Source organism: Artemia franciscana, chromosome 1, assembly GCF_032884065.1.
Source record: "Artemia franciscana chromosome 1, ASM3288406v1, whole genome shotgun sequence".
Classification (NCBI taxonomy): domain Eukaryota; kingdom Metazoa; phylum Arthropoda; class Branchiopoda; order Anostraca; family Artemiidae; genus Artemia; species Artemia franciscana.
Window position 1 is genome coordinate 24,274,001 of NC_088863.1, and position 18,740 is coordinate 24,292,740.

General features: G+C 34.2%; 1 protein-coding gene across 1 annotated transcript in view; it reads left to right on the plus strand.

Annotated features, from left to right (window-relative positions):
* Window positions 1-3,299: 3,299 nt before the first annotated feature.
* LOC136027243 (forkhead box protein K1-like) overlaps window positions 3,300-18,740 on the plus strand; it is a 69,924-nt gene continuing 54,483 nt past the window's right edge. Inside the window, exons 1-2 of the mRNA XM_065704317.1 lie at window positions 3,300-3,692; window positions 15,985-16,209. Coding sequence (XP_065560389.1) covers window positions 3,361-3,692; window positions 15,985-16,209 — 557 coding nt within the window. The 5' untranslated portion in view covers window positions 3,300-3,360. The remainder of the gene's footprint in view (window positions 3,693-15,984; window positions 16,210-18,740) is intronic.

Here is an 18,740-nt window from a genome sequence, read left to right on the forward strand (position 1 = left end):
ACATTCTTCGCTGTCCCATTGTCTGTACACATAAATAGATTGTCAGGTTTACCGACTCTTGAACATGCAACATATAATTGTCCATGAGAAAAACAATCCGTATTTAAATATATACCTCATTATTCTAATGATTGCCCTTGAGCTTTTTTGATGGTGATTGCTAATCAAACATTTCCCGTGTCCCCATCGTCATTTATATATCCCACTGTGCCCCCCGGTGTCCCCGTTGTAGTTGTGTCCCTGTGTCCCAGTCGTCATTTATAGTCGACAAACATGACGTCAGTCGACACACAAACATGACGTCAGTCGACACACACGTCCCAGTCGTCATTTGTGTCCCGGTGTCCCAGTCTGTAATTTCTCTTTTAGTGTCCCGGTCGTCATTTATACTCCCTGTGTCCCGGTCTGTATATACATTCGTTTTTGAATTGGTATATGATGAAACAAATTTTTTTGTTTGTTTCCTTTTTTCTTTTTAGTCTTTTTTGGTTTTTACTTATTTTTTAGCTTTTTAATTGTTTTTTCTTTTTTCTTTTTAGTTTTTTTGTAGTTTTTACCTTTTTGGTCTATTTTTTGTTTTTAGTTTGTTTTTAGTTTTCTTTTTCTCCTTAATTTTTCAGTTTTTTTCCTTTTTTAGTTTTTTTTTCTTTTCCAGTTTTTAGTTTTTTTTATTAGTTTTTTGTTTCTTTTCCTTTTAGTTTTTTCGCTGTTTTTACCCTTTTTTTAGTTTTTTTTAGTTTTTTTCTTTTTTAGTTTATAGTTATTTACCTTTTTTTAGTTTTTTTAGTTTTTTAACATTTTTAGTTTTTTTTGTAGTTTTTACCTGTTTTTTTTTCTTTTTTAGTTTTTTTTCTTCTTTGTATTAATGCTAAAGCCAAGCATCGAACCTGGAACCTTTCGGACCTAGAACCTGGAACATAACGCTTTACCAACTCAGCTACTTCGGCTTGAATACATTTACCTTTTTTAGTTTTTTTAAGTTTTATTTTTTTTAGTTTTCTTTTTCTCCTTTATTTGTCAGTTTTTTTCCCTTTTTTTAGTTTTTTTTTTCTTTTTCAGTTTTTAGTTTTTTTTAGTTTTTTTGTAGTTTTTACCTTTTTTTATTTTTTTTTATTTTTTTTACTCTTTTAGTTTTTAGTTTTTTTACTCTTTTATTAGTTTTTTTTTAAGTTTTTTAGCTTTTTTAGTATTTTTTAGTATTTTCTTTTTAGTTTTTTTGTAGTTTTTATCTTTTTTAGTTTTTTTTCTTCTTTTGTATTAATACTAAAGCCAAGGTTCGAACCTGGAACCTCTCGGACCTAAAACCTGGAACATAATGCTTTACCAACTGAGCTACTGTATTTGTATTTGTATCGGATTAACGACGCTTCTTGACTACTAAGATCCCTGCGTCGGCCTTGTACTGCATTCCTGCAGCATGGTTCGATTTCTGGGTCCCGTATTACCACGCTAAGGTCAAACCCACTGCGCCAACACAGGTAGCTATATAATTGAGCTACATCGGCTTGAATACATTCGTTTTTGAATTGGTATGTGATGAAATAATTCAGACGTCATATGCGGACAGTGAGGTCACTCGACACACAGACAACTTATTTATATATATATATATATATATATATAATAATAATAATAATATTAATATTAATGTTATATTCTTAATGTTATAATGTTAATATTAATGTTCTTAATGTTAATGTTAATCTTCTCAATGTTTTAACGCCACCATAGGTTCGATACAACCATCCTCAGAAAAATATAAAATCACCCTTAAAGCTGTAACCTAATTATTTCATTTTTGTGGCTAGATCAATATGCTAGTTTATAGAAAAAGCAGAAAACTATGTAGCTGATCTTGAAGTAGTCAGGGGTGAAGCTAGTGTAATGAGTTTGTCGATAAATGCGGACACAGAAGCCACATTAAAATAAAAACACCGGATAAATTCCAAGGTGCCGGCAATGGGCACCAACATCTTGAAACTTTGGGGGGAGGGGTCCCAATCCCCCTTAGCTGCGGCCCCAGTAGCAGTATTAGTATTAGTAGTGGCAATAGTAGGACAATATCAGCAGTAATATGTACGTGTTGCCTTTTGATCAGTTTAACACCTTCCTCGCCATGACCCGAAAGTTTCAACTTAGTACTTTTTGCTGCTCCTCAGATATTATTGGTACAGTTTTTTGACAACCCAGTGTGTTTTGATTTAGTTTAACTTTCCCCCTCAATTTTCACCTTAGTACCCGTAGCCTTATTATTAGACGCAATAGAAAGGATTGCATTGGTTGTAGTAGTATTGTGTGTATATTGCCTTTTAGTGAATTGCTCATCAGGGGCTTAATTTACTATGGGACAGAGGATGACTGTACCCCCAAGCTGAAATTTAGCGTATTCAAAAACTTTGTCAAAACTAAGATAAAACTGCACAAATCAAGCATACTCAGAAACAAATCAGTTTTCTTTAGTATACCTTTACCTTTACGATACTATTTGGCTAATTTTCCATTTTTACTTAGTCATTTTCAATTTACACTAACTCTGAAAATTGACTTTAATTTTGACCTCTCTAGGATTTTGACGAAATTACGCCCCTGTTGATAATCCTCCTAATCCTTCCCTGAAAGTTCCGACTTAATACCTGAGCTTTACCTGAGATACGTCCTTTTGACAACTGGATTGCACAGATTGCATTTTGATTTACTCCAACACCCTCTCAATGTTTCCTGAAAGGCTCACTTTAATACCTTTAGCTGTTTTTGGTGCAATGGATCAAAATGCCCCCTTTTCCAATAACAAGTTCTATATGTAAAGAATGGGGGATTGCAAAACTTGCAGCCTTTGCCTGAGGATCTGTGGAAGGATTCTCATCCCCAAAGATATAGCTACTAGACCTTCCAACTACGGTAAACAAAATATCTATCTCAAATTTTTACTCGTTAGTGAATTAAAACACATATACCATCTTTTACTGGCTTAATATCTAAAATAAGGTGCATTCTGACTAAAGAGAATTTACACATGAAGATTGCTTAATAACATTGTTTAGGGTTTCTTGTATTCTAAGGCGTTTGTGTTAAATAATCAAATTTGAATTTAGTGCACAAAACGATTTCATTTTTAGCTTTAATTACCTAAATCGTAGTTTGGAGCGAGTTAAAAATGTCAATAAAAGATTTTATCTTATCGACGATGGTTCGAAAAGCTTGACAGCAATAACAACCAAAGTAAAATGATGACGCAACCTAAAATTCCATAGTTTTCAATGACGTCAAACTATTAAAATGTTTTCACAGAAAAACTGATGCCGCCACTAGTGGTTTGTTTACAAACTGTGGCTAGAATTGACTTCCGTTTGAAAATAGAATATGGATGATAGTGAAAATGATTGTTGGTCTGTGAGAATGAAACAAAACAATGGTAAAATGCAATGGAATGGGGATGCTGCACTGCCTATTGCCAAAATTGAAGGAAAAGAATTTGAGTTTTATATGAGACAGAATAGAGTTACCATTGGAAGAAATTCCTCAAGGGGTGGTGTTGATATTAGTATGGGCAACTCCAGTTTTATTTCAAGGAAACATTTAGAAATTATGTATGAAAAACCCTATTTTTATTTACACTGCAGTGGAAAGAATGGAATTTTTGTTGATGGTGTGTTTCAGAGAAAGTCAGCTCCAGCAATTCAGCTTTCTAGAAGGTTTGTTGGTACTTTTCTTGATAACTGTCTAATCATAGATGCAAGATAAATGTCAAGAAATTTTATAATTGTCAAAAAAGATAGGAAAAAACAAATAGGGTTGAATCTATAGTAGGCTAATATGCTTATGCATGCTGCTATTAGCCAACTATCAATTTGCTGCAGCACCAAGCTTCCTGAGGCCAAAACAGATAGACATGGTCCTCCTCAGTCCCAATCTTCTGAACAAAGAATTTTAATAACAGAAAGTAGGCTATTTGTAGGCCTAGTCCTACCATTCAGTTTCACATTCATCACTATCCTGTAATGGTTGCTAACTGTTACAATTGTGTCATAGCTCCCCTAGTTAGGCCAGGTATAGCCCTAGGCTATGTAAAAAACTTTGCTGATATTTTGTTAAACCTAAAGAATTATGATTCATCTCAAGGAGACACTATAAAACAAAAAGCTATGTATTGTCTAATTCTCTAATCAACACCCATTCTTAACAAAATATTTGTTTTAGTTACAGTATATCCACCTTGATAATCTTGAATAGCTAGGCCTATAGCATTAAGTAATGTATGTACTTGTGTCTTACAGCCAACTCACTCTAGTTCTGTCAAGAAGTGAAGTTTGGTTTATGCTAATGTTATAACCAGTTTTTCAGACCATAGGAATTCATTCAGTTTGCAATCTGTGTTGATAGGAAATAGCATCTGACCATGGTTATTAAAATGAAAATTTGGGATTTGCCAAGGACTAAAGAAGATGCAATTATACTTTTCTAGGATAAGGGGATACTGTCCAAAACAAAACAGTGTGTCAATAGACACTGCTTGACTTTATACTCTTTCAGTGAAGACACTTTTTGGAAGTGTACAACTAGGCCATGTATGAAACAAGTTGGCTTCCATGTCAATATGCAAAGTATAGGTGAAAATGTAATTTTCATAATTTTGCTCTTAAAGTGTCATATTTTCATCATATTTTGTTTTATTTCATTAGCATTAACTAAACTTCACTTCCTGACAGAATTTAAGTGTGGTGACTACTAGACACAAGTACTGTAATGTATTTCTGTGTTTTTGTTTTATGTCTTTAAATGGGGTTAGGGTTATGTCTTAAAAGGGTTAGGTTAGGAAAATGAAACTTTCAGGGATAGGTCTACAGGCTAAAGTATGTTTTGGGAAGGTATTTTGAAGTACCTACCTCCACTCATTCTCTCTCTAGAGGGCCCTGACCTTTGATGACCTTGAAAAACATCTGTGTTATAAAATTGAAATCTTGCAAAATAGATCTTCTGCTTAATTGAAGAACATTGTTTTCACTCAGGAAAAATTTAACTTCATTAATATAAGACTGCAGGAACAAAAGATCTGTGAAGTATTATGACATTCAACTAACAGAGAAATATATTATTAGGGCTGTATCTGTGACCATCAGGGAAAAGGGTACAGTATCAAGCAATTTACCATGATATTTGGAAAGGTCATAAAATAAGAGATCTGATGGTACTGTTTTTATTTGCTTAGCATCTTTTCTTTGAAAATAACCTGACACTTATTGAGGGAAAAGATTGAATGCCAACTATGGTTTGGGTAGACAGCTTCACAAGTTTCAACTAGTGACCTCTGGCTCTTAAATCAGCACCAACAACAGGAAATAATGCTGAAAGAGTGTTGTCTTTAATCAGTTTGTAGGCTAGAATGGTGTCATCTCCTCTCCTGTATACAAGGTTTTAGCTTGAGTTTAGATAGTCTAGTGGAGTAAGAGTATTCTTGCATGTCAGATAGCATTTTAGTGATATGTTTTCCTTACAATATAGAGAGGCTATGACATTCGAACTTGCATATTGGGCTAAATAGTCTTAGTATAAAGAATTATGAATATTGGGGATGGAAAGGATGTGCCTGATCAACCACAGTGATGAATTATCACCAGCAGCAGACTTTTTAGCATGTTGTACTAAATTTAATATATGGTCTTAAGTAATCCTAGGGTCCAACTCATCATTTACAGAAGAGATTGTATAGACAGAAAGAAAATAAAAGGAGCAAGGTTTCTTTTGCCAAAGTGAACCAAATGGCACTTGGAAACATTAAATTCAAGAAGCTTCAGCCCATTGACCTGGCAGATCAAGATTATTCTATAAAAGGGGGTGATCTTCACATGAGGAAGTTGGTCCAAGAAGTTGCAAATCATTGGCATAAAGTACTAGTTTATTGCTAATAGTAGAAAGAGCATCATCAAAAAAGGCATTAAACAGTATAGGACCCAACACACTTCCCTGAAAAACTTCACTTGTTCTGAAGAAGAAAGAATATGGTTACCAGAACCATGAAGTAGCCAAACATGCTGAGATCACAGGTGAAGAAAATCAAGGATCCAGAGCAGAGATTTCTCTTTAAGCTTGGCTGCATGCAGATTGATTATAAGCTGCTTGTGACAAACTTTGTTAAAAAGCTTTAGAACATTCAATCTGAACTATGCCACTAGGAACCTCTGTATACTGTAACTTATTGACAAAGTCACTTAATTCTTGAAGGTTGGTATAAACAGATCTTCTAGAACAAACCAGTATCTTTGAGCAGGGTCTGATAGTTGCCACCTGCCTTATTTAGCCCTCAAACACACCTGCCAAGTGATACATCTAAGGACACCCAACAATGAACCAAACTGTCTTGTATATATATAAATTGTAATGATCCACTTATGAACTGCACTATGAATATCAAATCAACTTTACACAGCAACTTCTATAGGTTCTTCAGCCTTAGTTGCTAAAAGATGTATTTTAAGGTAAAAATATGCTGCTAGCTCTGCAAAAGATTATTTGTTTCAAGATGATGTGTAGCTGCAGATTTTTTTATTAGTCAGTATACCAATTTCAGGGGCAAAAAATGGTAATATATTTTCTTTTCAAATATGATATACATGTTTGCTTTTCTGACAGTATGTACCTCCCTGAGGATCCCAGATACAGCCTAAATACTATGTTTCTCCATAGTTTGTCATTGTTTGGTGTTGTATGTTGTTGTTACCAGAAATTGTGTTCTTAACTCATCAATATAATTATCTAAATACCAAAGAATTCAAATCAGTTGGATTCTTATATTATTTGAAATTTATTTAAAAATATGGATAACAATGGAATCAGACATTTAAATCTAACTCTTAGAAACGTACTGTTTATTATGAAGTATTAGTTTCATTGTTTTAGTGTTGTCTGTTTATTTTTTATATATGTTAAGACTATATCTGAGTCCATTCAGTAGGGGGGGGGGGGTGCATTGTCAGAAAAGCAAATATGATATTTGAAAAGAGCATAGAACAAGTTTGGAGTGTTTTATTCAGAGAAGCCATAACTGTGCAATGTTACCAGAATGTCATTGCTATGGCATAATTTTACCCATGGTATGTTTTTTACATGTATAAATTATACTTTGCCCAGTAGGGGAGATAGGGATGTATTGACAAAAAGAGAGTATCATATTTGGAAAAAAAGTTCATTGATTATTAACTTGTACTGTATTTTATTTCATAATATTTCCTTTAGAAGGGCCATAACTTACCATTGTTATCTTTTTTAATCTTTTTTTTCAAATTGACAGTATTTTGCATTGTGAATAAACTGTTGATAAAGAGAAATAAGGACAAAACTACAGTTTTCAATTAATATGCTAGATTTAAGACACACCTACCTCTCTAAGTGTCTTTTAAAAAATATTACAAATATACTGATTGTAATGGCCGCAATTTGTTTCCCAGATCCCCCTCCCTAAGGGGGACCAGGTATAGCTTTATGTTAAATGAAAAAAATTCACTGATTTTGTTGGTTTGGATTATTTGTTTGTGTTTATTTGTCATCAACAGGTGGTTTGTAAGGTCAACTAAAGTAAATCTGAAAAGAAAAAACAGGAAAGTTTCTATATGACCTTGAGTATATCTGGGTCTGTTAGGAAAGCTTGGGTACTTATGCAAGAGTAGCAGTAACTATATCTAGAATCAGTATTAGAAGCTACATCAAGTGACCTATATATCTTATACATAGTAGACTAATTCTACTAGGATTTCACTATTCCATTGTAAGGTGTCATGATATGGCTGACTCAATCTTTGAAAGTTCTTAGGGATCAGAATCAAACAACTGCAGAGAATTAAGGTGTGTATCTTGGAGCTTAGCACATTAATACCCTCTTTCCTCTGCATCAGGTTGACAGTGTCCTTGTCTTTGTTAATAACTTCATAAAAGTTCATTTGCTCAGCAATTGGCTATTGTATTTCAAATTTATTTACTAGTTATGGAATTACTTGATCTCAAACACATGTAAAATTAAAAAAAAATGACAATATAGAGAAATAGGGTATCATATTTTAAAACAAAACAGAAGACCAAACAACATAAAGCATCCAACTTTAAATAATAAAGAATTCGATTGTTTTGACTTTGAGTCTAGAAGCCAAAATATTCTGGATTATCCTTCTAGATCTCAACTCAAAATATTTGGATTGTCTTAGTATTTTAAGTTTGTTGCTTCTTTTTTGTTTTATCCACCACTTTATTTTTAAATAACATACCTGTTTTTTCTATCATTTAATTTGTTAGATTCTGTAAATGGAATCAAAAATCATTTATCAAACATTTGGATTCAAATTTAAGCTAACCATAAGTTACACCAAAAATTAACTTCATGTTCGTATTTTGGCTAATCTACCATTACCTACCTTTTTTCTTCTAGATTTTTCCTAAATAGATGTAATATACAGAGCTGTTCAAGGGGGGGGGCTACTAGAGCACTTTCCTGGGTGCTGTGGCTAGGAGGCTGCCCACTTTGATAAAATGTTTCACTTTGATTTGGCTTTGTTTCCTCATATTCGAGTTGGAAGAAGAGTGCCTTTTTTTTTTAGTTTTTTTAGTTAGTGCTTTTTTTTAGTTTTGTTTTTCTCCTTTATTTTTCATTTTTTTCATTTTTCATTTTATTTTCTTTTTTAGTTTTCTTTAGCTTTTTAGTTTTTATTAGTTTTTTGGTTTTTTTTTCTTTTTGGTTTTTTTGTAGTTTTTACCTTTTTTTTAGTTTTTAATTTTTTTTTACTTATGTCCTGGTCGTCATTTATACTCCATGTGTCCCGGTCGTCATTTGTGTCCCGGTGCTTTGTTGATGGTGATTGCTAATCGAACATTCCTTGTGTCCCGGTCGTCATTTATATTCCCTATGTGCCGGTGTCCCGGTCGTCATTTGTGTCCCGATGTCCCGGTCTGTAATTTCGTCAGTCGAAAACATGACGTCAGTCGACACAGAAACATGACGTCACCCGACAGATCCACAGACAGAAAACTTATTTTTATATTTATAGATATATATATAAATATATATATATATATATTTTCTTTTTAGTTTTTTTGTAGTTTTTACCTTTTTTAGTTTTTTTCTTCTTTTGTATTAATGCTAAAGCCAAGGTTCAAACCTGGAGCCTCTCGGACCTAGAACCTGAAACATACGCTTTACCAACTCAGCTACTTCGGCTTGAATACATTCGTTTTGAGCAGCTTCCTCGGGTGTTGCCATTGTAGGATCTTCAGTCATTTTACAATTAGAAATTTCTCTTTCAGCGGTCTTCTTACAATTAAAAATTTGTCTTTGAACGATATTCTTAAATACCTGTGTCCTGGTCGTCATTTATATTCCCTGTGTCCCGGTCGTCATTTGTGTCCCGGTATCCCAGTCTGTAATTTCTCTTTGCGTGTCCCGGTCGTTATTTATATTCCCTCTGTCCCGGTCTGTAATTTCTCTTTGAGTGTTTTTTCTTTTTAGTATTTTTTAGTTTTTTACATTTTTTCTTTTTTCAGTTTTCTTTTTCTTCTTTATTTTTCAGCTTCACTATGAAATACATATCGCCGAACCTTTGTTTTTTTAACTAAAATCTGGTAGGCATTGATGACCTTTTCCAAGTCAAAATCCCAAACCCAATCATCATCGCTATCATTTTCAGTTTTGATATGTTTTGACTCTCGCTGTCCAGGTGGATCTTCATCTAACTGCGCGGTTTTGCGTTCTTTAGCCTCAAGCCTGTTTCCTTGCTGTTCTTTTGATTCCTCGGCACGCTTTCTTTTCTGACTTTCTCTATCAGCAGCAAGTTTTTTGGCATAAACTCTTTGAGCATCTTCATCAGATTTTGCCATTGTAAGTTCATCAGTCATTTTAAACTTAAACATTAATAGATTTTTACGTGAACATATATGTCTTAAATATCTTTAATGACGTCACCGTCATAGCAAAAATGACGACAACTAACTTCATGACGTCAGTCGACACAGAAACATTTTTTTTGTAGTTTTTACCTTTTTTAGTTTTTTTCTTCTTTTGTATTAATGCTAAAGCCATGGTTCAAACCTGGAGCCTCTCGGACCTAGAACCTGAAACATAACGCTTTACCAACTCAGCTTCTTCGGCTTGAATAAATTCGTTTTGAGCAGCTTCCTCGGGTGTTGCCATTGTAGGTTCTTCAGTGATCTTACAATTAGAAATTTCTCTTTCAACGGTCTTCTTACAATTAAAAATTTGTCTTTGAACGATATTCTTAAATACCTGTGTCCTGGTCGTCATTTATATTCCCTGTGTCCCAGTCGTCATTTGTGTCCCGGTATCCCAGTCTGTAATTTCTGTTTGAGTGTCCCGGTCATTATTTATATTCCCTCTGTCCCGGTCTGTAATTTCTCTTTTAGTGTTTTTTCTTTTTAGTATTTTTTAGTTTTTTACATTTTTTCTTTTTTCAGTTTTCTTTTTCTTCTTTATTTTTCAGCTTCACTATGAAATACATATCGCCGAACCTTTGTTTTTTTAACTAAAATCTGGTAGGCATTGATGACCTTATCCAAGTCAAAATCCCAAACCCAATCATCATTGCTATCATTTTCAGTTTTGATATGTTTTGACTCTCGCTGTCCAGGTGTATCTTCATCTAACTGCGCGGTTTTGCGTTCTTTAGCCTCAAGCCTGTTTCCTTGCTGTTCTTTTGATTCCTCGGCACGCTTTCTTTTCTGACTTTCTCTATCAGCAGCAAGTTTTTTGGCATAGACTCTTTGAGCATCTTCATTGGCTTTTGCCATTGTAAGTTCATCAGTCATTTTAAACTTAAACATTAATAGATTTTTACGTGAACATATACGTCTTAAATATCTTTAATGACGTCACCGTCATAGCAAAAATGACGACAACTAACTTCATGACGTCAGTTGACACAGAAACATTTTTTTGTAGTTTTTACCTTTTTTAGTTTTTTTCTTCTTTTGTATTAATGCTAAAGCCAAGGTTCAAACCTAGAGCCTCTCGGACCTAGAACCTGAAACATAACGCTTTACCAACTCAGCTACTTCGGCTTGAATACATTCGTTTTGAGCAGCTTCCTCGGGTGTTGCCATTGTAGGTTCTTCAGTCATTTTACAATTAGAAATTTCTCTTTCAACGGTCTTCTTACAATTAAAAACTTGTCTTTGAACGATATTCTTAAATATCTGTGTCCTGGTCGTCATTTATATTCCCTGTGTCCCAGTCGTCATTTGTGTCCCGGTATCCCAGTCTGTAATTTCTCTTTGAGTGTCCCGGTCATTATTTATATTCCCTCTGTCCCGGTCTGTAATTTCTCTTTGAGTGTTTTTTCTTTTTAGTATTTTTTAGTTTTTTACATTTTTTCTTTTTTCAGTTTTCTTTTTCTTCTTTATTTTTCAGCTTCACTATGAAATACATATCGCCGAACCTTTGTTTTTTTTAACTAAAATCTTGTAGGCATTGATGACCTTATCCAAGTCAAAATCCCAAATCCAATCATCATTGCTATCATTTTCAGTTTTGATATGTTTTGACTCTTGCTGTCCAGGTGGATCTTCATCTAACTGCGCGGTTTTGCGTTCTTTAGCCTCAAGCCTGTTTCCTTGCTGTTCTTTTGATTCCTCGGCACGCTTTCTTTTCTGACTTTCTCTATCAGCAGCAAGTTTTTTGGCATAGACTCTTTGAGCATCTTCATCGGCTTTTGCCATTGTAAGTTCATCAGTCATTTTAAACTTAAACATTAATAGATTTCTACGTGAACATATATGTCTTAAATATCTTTAATGACGTCACCGTCATAGCAAAAATGACGACAACTAACTTCATGACGTCAGTCGACACAGAAACATGACGTCACCTGACAGACAGACAACTTATTTTTATATATATAGATTTTGTAGTTACAAAGTTATATCTCTTTTCTGTCTGTGCAAGTCCTATCTCTTGCATGGGACTCTTCTGTCTATCTTATTTTCCTACCTCTTGTTGCTAGGTAGATTGCTGTTTTTTTCAGTTTCTACTCTGCTGAATAGGAGTTTTTTGAGCAAGTTGCAGAGGAGATTACAGCTTACCTACTTATTGTTCTGATGTACCAGATACAGGATTCTAGGAGGATGTTGTCTATGCTGCCCTGAGTTGCACCACATGATTTTTGCATGATGCTCATTTTCTTGTCTATGGTCATATGATTTTATAAGTATGTTGTTTAGAAGTACAAGTATTGTATAGAATTTGGCTGCTATAGCCTAGTAGTGAGAAATGTATGATTACTGGTTTAGGAAATGATAAGGGTGACTTTGTAATGGCAAAAACATTTTGATAGTCACTTAAGCTGAAGCTTCATTTTGATAGTCACTTAAGCTGAAGCTTCATTTTGATAGTCACTTAAGTTGAAGCTTTTGTAACTTCAGCAAATGTTTATTCCAGTTGTTTATGGTCCACTAGTAAAAAGCCTATGTGGTTTTGTGAGTTTTAATGCTGTGATATGCAAAGAAATAATAAATAGCCGAGTTAAGCTTACTGTGGGTTTGCTCTCTGGTTCTATTTGTCTTCAACTGTCTAGAAGCTTATCAATTAATGTCCTGATTTGTTCAGTAAATCGTTATTTGGGAAGTCCTTCTCCAAGTATATCTTTTTGTACTTTGTCGTATGTTTCCCCTTGGTTGATTGCTACAGCCCCCAACATGGTTCCTTCATTCATTGTAGATCTGTTATGATAAATATATAGCTATCTTTCCTTATGCCCTTTTTCTTTAGTTCGTTTTAGATAAAATTGAAGTCTATTTTAGAAAAAAAATATCACCAGCCACATTCACAGAAGGCTTTTGTCTAGGAGGTGGAAGGAAAAAACCTAGAAACATAAAAAGTTACACTAAAAATTCTAACAGTTTTTGTAGATTTTGTAAAGGTTATGTCAAGGACAGCTTCATGTCACACTTGTTACAATATTTCTTAGAGGGATTTGGGTCTTGTTTTTCATCTTCTTTTTTTCCTTTTTTTTTTTACTCTTGTGGTTGTAGGTAGTTTGAGTGTAAACTAAAAAATACCTTGGGATTCTAAACCCCACTAACTTTCAACCAGTATATCATGTTGTCACTTAAGTTACAATTCCTAGTCCCTCTAAGTTTAACCTCAGTAGCTTTATATCTGGCCACTGTGATTTATGTCTCCCATCTCACTTTGCAAGTTTCCTACTCACTTGAAAAGCTGAGGAATTATATTCTCGTTTGATTTTTTTTTTTAGTTTGTTTTTGATTCTCTCTGCATGACTGAAAAATGCTAGCTCCAGTGTTTTATTTGGCTAAACAATACCATTATATTTATAAGTTATGTAGTTAGAAACCTTGTTCAAATCAGCATAAGTCACTTATCTTTCCTTTAAGGCAAGATAATGCAATTTTCTTGTACTTTGAGGTTTTTAAAATGATTTCATTTGCTTTAGATTTAATTGGTATATTGCTGTTTGGATTGATTGTAGGAATAATAGCAAATTGTAAAAAAAAAAAAAAAAAAAAAAAAAAAAAAAAAATGAGCACTAATACTTAGGAAGGAAAATTTTGGATTTCAAAATAAATTTTCGACAAAATGTTCAATAAGCCTTAGTTCTGTCTATTATTTTTTCAATAGTATTTTTCCTTCAGAAATTGGTGTGGATGGTGAGGAAATTTCTGATCATAAAGATAAAAAGTGGGCACTTTTTGATCTACAGTTATAGTGAAGACATCACATATTGATCCAAAAAGAAACTTTAAAGTTTCAAGAAAATTTCTTTGTAAGCTGCATAAAACTGAGCTGAAGGGACATTAATGAGGAAGGCAAATATTGTTTATATCAATTCTTAGTGCAGCAAATTTGATTTTTTTTTTTGCTCATCTGCTTGATTTGTCCTGAAAAAGTACAATCACCAAATTTAAACAAACTGTAGACAAACTGAAAGAGGATAGCCTTCTTTCCGATTTTGCTACTCTCATTGAGGTCCTCTATGCCCTGTCTACTTACTCTGAAAGTCTCAAGTCAATTAAAGACAAACAATATATCTTCCATTTTGATTTATCTCAAGACAATGCAACTCTAACTTTTTTTCAAAATATTGTGGAACTTTAAGGGGACCCTGCCCACTCCCCCTTTATCTGCGCCCCTGCCAGTAGGTTGCAAGGTGATTGAAGACAAACAATTATGGTTCTACTTTGGGGGTTATGAATAGCTACTTTTGAAAATCTTCTTATTCTCTTTAAAGCATATTTATGTAATATTTTACCAACTTCAAATCTTAAAATCACTCGTTATTTTCATGTAAACACATGTTTTTATTTCTAGTATAATAAGAAAAGAATAAATAGCTAAAGAATAAAACACTAAATGGTTGCCTGTACTTTACTGAATGCTCACTTCATCATAACAAATGATGTGATTACCTTAAATTACCTTAAATCGCAGCTTGGAGCGATATAAGGATTATCCATCCTTGTGATGCTCCATGAGAAAAAAAAAAGAATTCGTTTGGTGTAGATTGTGACTGTTAGATTAGACTCTTGTGGAGGACTCTGCAGCTTCCCAATTGTAAAGGAACTCCTGGCAGAGCCATTCCCTATCAAGGTGGGACTTGAACATGTCAATTGAAGTAGCAGAAACTGTTTCTTCAGAGAGCTGGTTCCACATATTGATGATTCTTTGGCTGAAGAAGTGGCTTCTATGTCTACTCGTGGACGCTGCATGGAGAGCTTCAAAGAATGTCCTCTAGTACCAGAATGCAAGGGCTGTGCAAAGAGACCGGGAAGGGTATTTTTAGAGAGGATTTTTTTGGTTAAAATAATGTCACCCCTTTTCCGTCGGTATGTCAGCGTTGGCAGCTTCAAACGACGTAGTCTTTCTTCGTATGGAAATTTATTCATGTTGGTAACCATCTTAGTGGCACGACGCTGGACATCCTCTAGCAACTTCCTATCTTTTTTGAAGAAAGGGGCTGCCAATGACATTAAAAAACGTCTTATAATATTTTCGATTTCTTTTTGTTTACAAAACAAGTATTATCTTTTGTATTCAAGAAAACTATTTTTAAATGTGTCACTTTCAATAAAGCATAAGCAAAACATGAACATTGCAAAGAAGTAGTTTGGACAGGGTAAGCAGTCACTCCTCTACTCAGGCTGATCTTTGTCTGTTGCAGTATAAACATTGGTCTTTTTTCTTAATTTAGCGAAAGTTAAAATATTCCATCTCATCTGGAAAAGATCATTGCCGGAGAAGTGAGTGCAGTGATGGCTTACTTCGAGTATGCAATAGACAAATTTAGTGTTTAATTAAATTTGATATATAGCTTAGAATACATTCTTAACACAGAAACACTAGTAAAAATGGCGTCTTTGATAATAAGCTATCAAAAAGGGGAAACATTAAAAAAAAAAACAACAACAAATAAACTAGCCTGCCCTTTATGACTTCCCTTGAATGGTCGCTAAGTTCAAGCAGTGTGCATAATCTGAATTCCTGCAAAATAGCAAGGTCTTTTAATCCATAAACCTTTTGTTGTAATATTTTACAGGATGCTCATGACATAGCTAGGGGGAGATGAAGACTGGCCAGTTTTACCCAGACAACTCATTAGAATTCGAATCTAAATTAGGGTTTTGACAGATATTAAAATTTGTTCTGGTGGCTGAATATCACAGTGCGTAATAATATTAATAATAAAAATACTGATGACTTTGTGTAAGAAAATATTCAATAGGCCTATGGATCTGTTTTAAATAAGAGTGGAGTATTTCGTTTCTTTGATTGGAAAAATAATGTTAAAATAAGTAAAAGCTTCCTATTATGGCACCAGTATAAATTCACCAAAACATACCGTAAGCCTGAAAGTAGCCTATTTAATTTTGCCAGTATAGTCAGATGCTTATACAAGACTTAGTTTAACATTATCTAATTTTTAGTGTTTGCTGAGAAAGAAACCAAATTTTGATGGATAAAATAATTTCCATTTTTAGGTGTACACTGCGATTCCCTAGTACGACTATTAAACTTTTATTCGAGTCTTTGTTGGTAGATGGACTTGAAAGCGCTGAAATAAAAAATTCAGCTCTTATTTATTCATCTGTGATCAAGCAAGCACCAATGCCAACAAATGAAGCAGTTGGAAAACGATTAGAACCATTGAGACTTTATATTCCAACAGATGTTAGTCCGTGTCCTTCCCCTACTGGTACAATAAGGTAAGTTTCTTGTTATTAGAGGTCCTTTTTCCTTTGTAGTTCAATATTGATTTATCACAAATAAATCGTTGTGTTTAGAACCTTCTTTGTAAGTATGTACTAGGTTCTGTTTAAGATCATAACATTTAAATTTACAATTTTTTAACCAAAAAAGGGGGGTGTGGATGATTTTTCCTTTTGGAGATAGGCAAAGCACAAACAAATTGCAGCTTTTGGCTATAGTTCCCAATCTTTCTGCAGGATCGTCGGAAAAAAGAACTCTGGACGATCCCTTATGCACAGGACTAGTGAATATGATATCTCAACTTCCATTGAATATTTTGTTTATTTGTCATATAAGCTGAATTTTGAGCTTGAAGTCTTTTGGCATCAGGGAACTTATGTTTTACTTACCATTGAAAACTAGAAGATAATAATTGCTTATTAATGACTACCTCTTTAAGGGGATAGATCTGTTTAAAGTCTGTTAAAAGAAACTAAGGAACTAAGTGTTGAAGAGTATATTTGCGCAATCATTTTGCGAGATATTGACTGTCATGACTGTAATATTTGTCGTGCATCCACTGGGAAATGAGTTTAATTTGTTTTGTTGATGGGAGGTAATTGATTATCTTTGAACTGGAGTTGGTCCCCTATCTATCTCTGGACCAAGAATTTAAAATATAATACAATGAACCCTAGTTTGTATTGCTGTCTAGATGTGAAACTTTCTATGGGATTTCTTCTGTTTTTGTTGTTCTTCGGGTTCAAAAAGACTGAAGAATGCCTTTGTAAATATGGACATTTCTAGTCTTTGCATTTAAGCTTAACATTTCTGTTTTTACTACTTAAGCTGAAAAATGGCTTCCAAGAGAAAATGAATCATGCCAAAAGAATATTCTTGCCAGGGTCTACTCATTCTATCTTTGACCAGTTATAAGATTTTGATTTTTTGTGAGTTTTACTAAAACTTTGATACATACACATGAATTTAGTTTATAATACCCTGATCATTATTTTCTTATTCTTTTGGGAATAAGAAAGCAAAATTTTGGTGCGGATTAATTACAAAATTTCGGTGTGGGTGAGGGTTTTGGAAAGTTTGAGCCCAAGGGTTCTGCTTTAGCCCTCTAATCTTATTGAATAAAAACACATACTTGGCTCTGATATGAAGAAGATGGATATGCCTGTCATTGTATTAAAATATATATATGGAACCCAAGATTTGAATGGGCTATTTACAATACGTTGGAACGTTGAGGCAGATTATTCCATAGCACTGGCTAAAAGAAATAGCTGAGAAAAGGTCACTCCTTTTGAAAGTGTACCGATAGCCACCACAGTCAACTTTACAGCTGCAGTGAATCAGTTTGAAAAGACCTTAAGGAACAGTCGGAATATTGGTCACAGTGGGTTTATAACCGTTGACGAAAGTTTCTTGCCCCAGTTTTCAGGGACTAGAGATGTTGCTGAGCGCAATCATGTCGTCACTTGATAATAAAGACACAGGTAGTGGTACTTTTGAGCAGTAGGCCTGTGGGGTAAATGTTTGGTATGGACAAAACTTGCCACAATGGCTACTTTTGTATGAACAGACGCTGCCAGAATTCAGGTAACGATTCCTCGCATCTAGCTCTGTACAAGCGTTGAAGATCCTTGTCGCCTGCCACAATCAGTTCTTCCTTGTTCGCTGAAAATATACATTATGTCTACACGTATGTGTATGTGTACACGTATTATGTGTGCATGTATGTTTACTTTTCACCACCCATTGTGTACAGTTTTTCTCTAATAACAATTTTTGCGATTTAAGACAAATTCCAGGGCCTTTTAAATCTTTGGTCACATGTGAATTTTCTTATTAATATAACGCAGGCTCATCATCAAGTTACAGAACATAGGAAAAAACAATTTCTCATTGCACTATTTATTTGTTATGTTTTTTCGAAACACTTTTCGATTGTTCGGTTACTATGGGCTGTAGATAACTTTTGACTAGGTTGCAGTTAAATATCTGACTGGTTTTAGTAAATCTGGCATCAGCTCTAACGTTCAGTACTGAAGTTTTGCCAACAACCTACAATCACGAAGTAGTGTCATGTCATGAATAAGCATGGACGAACAATAGCGACTTTTTAACCTTTGATGGTAGCTTCCTGTTCAATTAGTACATGCCAAAAATCTTTTCAGAGCCTAGCAGAGCCTGCAGAAATTTTAGTCTGGAAATAAAAAGGTGCTTGCTCGGGTTTCGCGAAGTATATCAGCAAGACGGAGCGGTATTGGTATAATTTCCAGTTAAACAGGTCTCTATTCAAAATCCAGTTACCCACATCATCTGCCCACATCCTATTTGAGATGGAGTGTATTTTAAGTATTTTCCAGAATCGACTTTTATCAGCAAGTATATTGATCTTCTGCTATTCAGATGAAACTAGATGGCGCAATCTATATTTGTGCGGGGTTTAAAATTGTGCACTGGTCACTGTGCGCTGAATATAAATTGCAGGAGGGGGGGGGTATGTTTTTGAACGGGGAACTTCTGGTGAAATCAG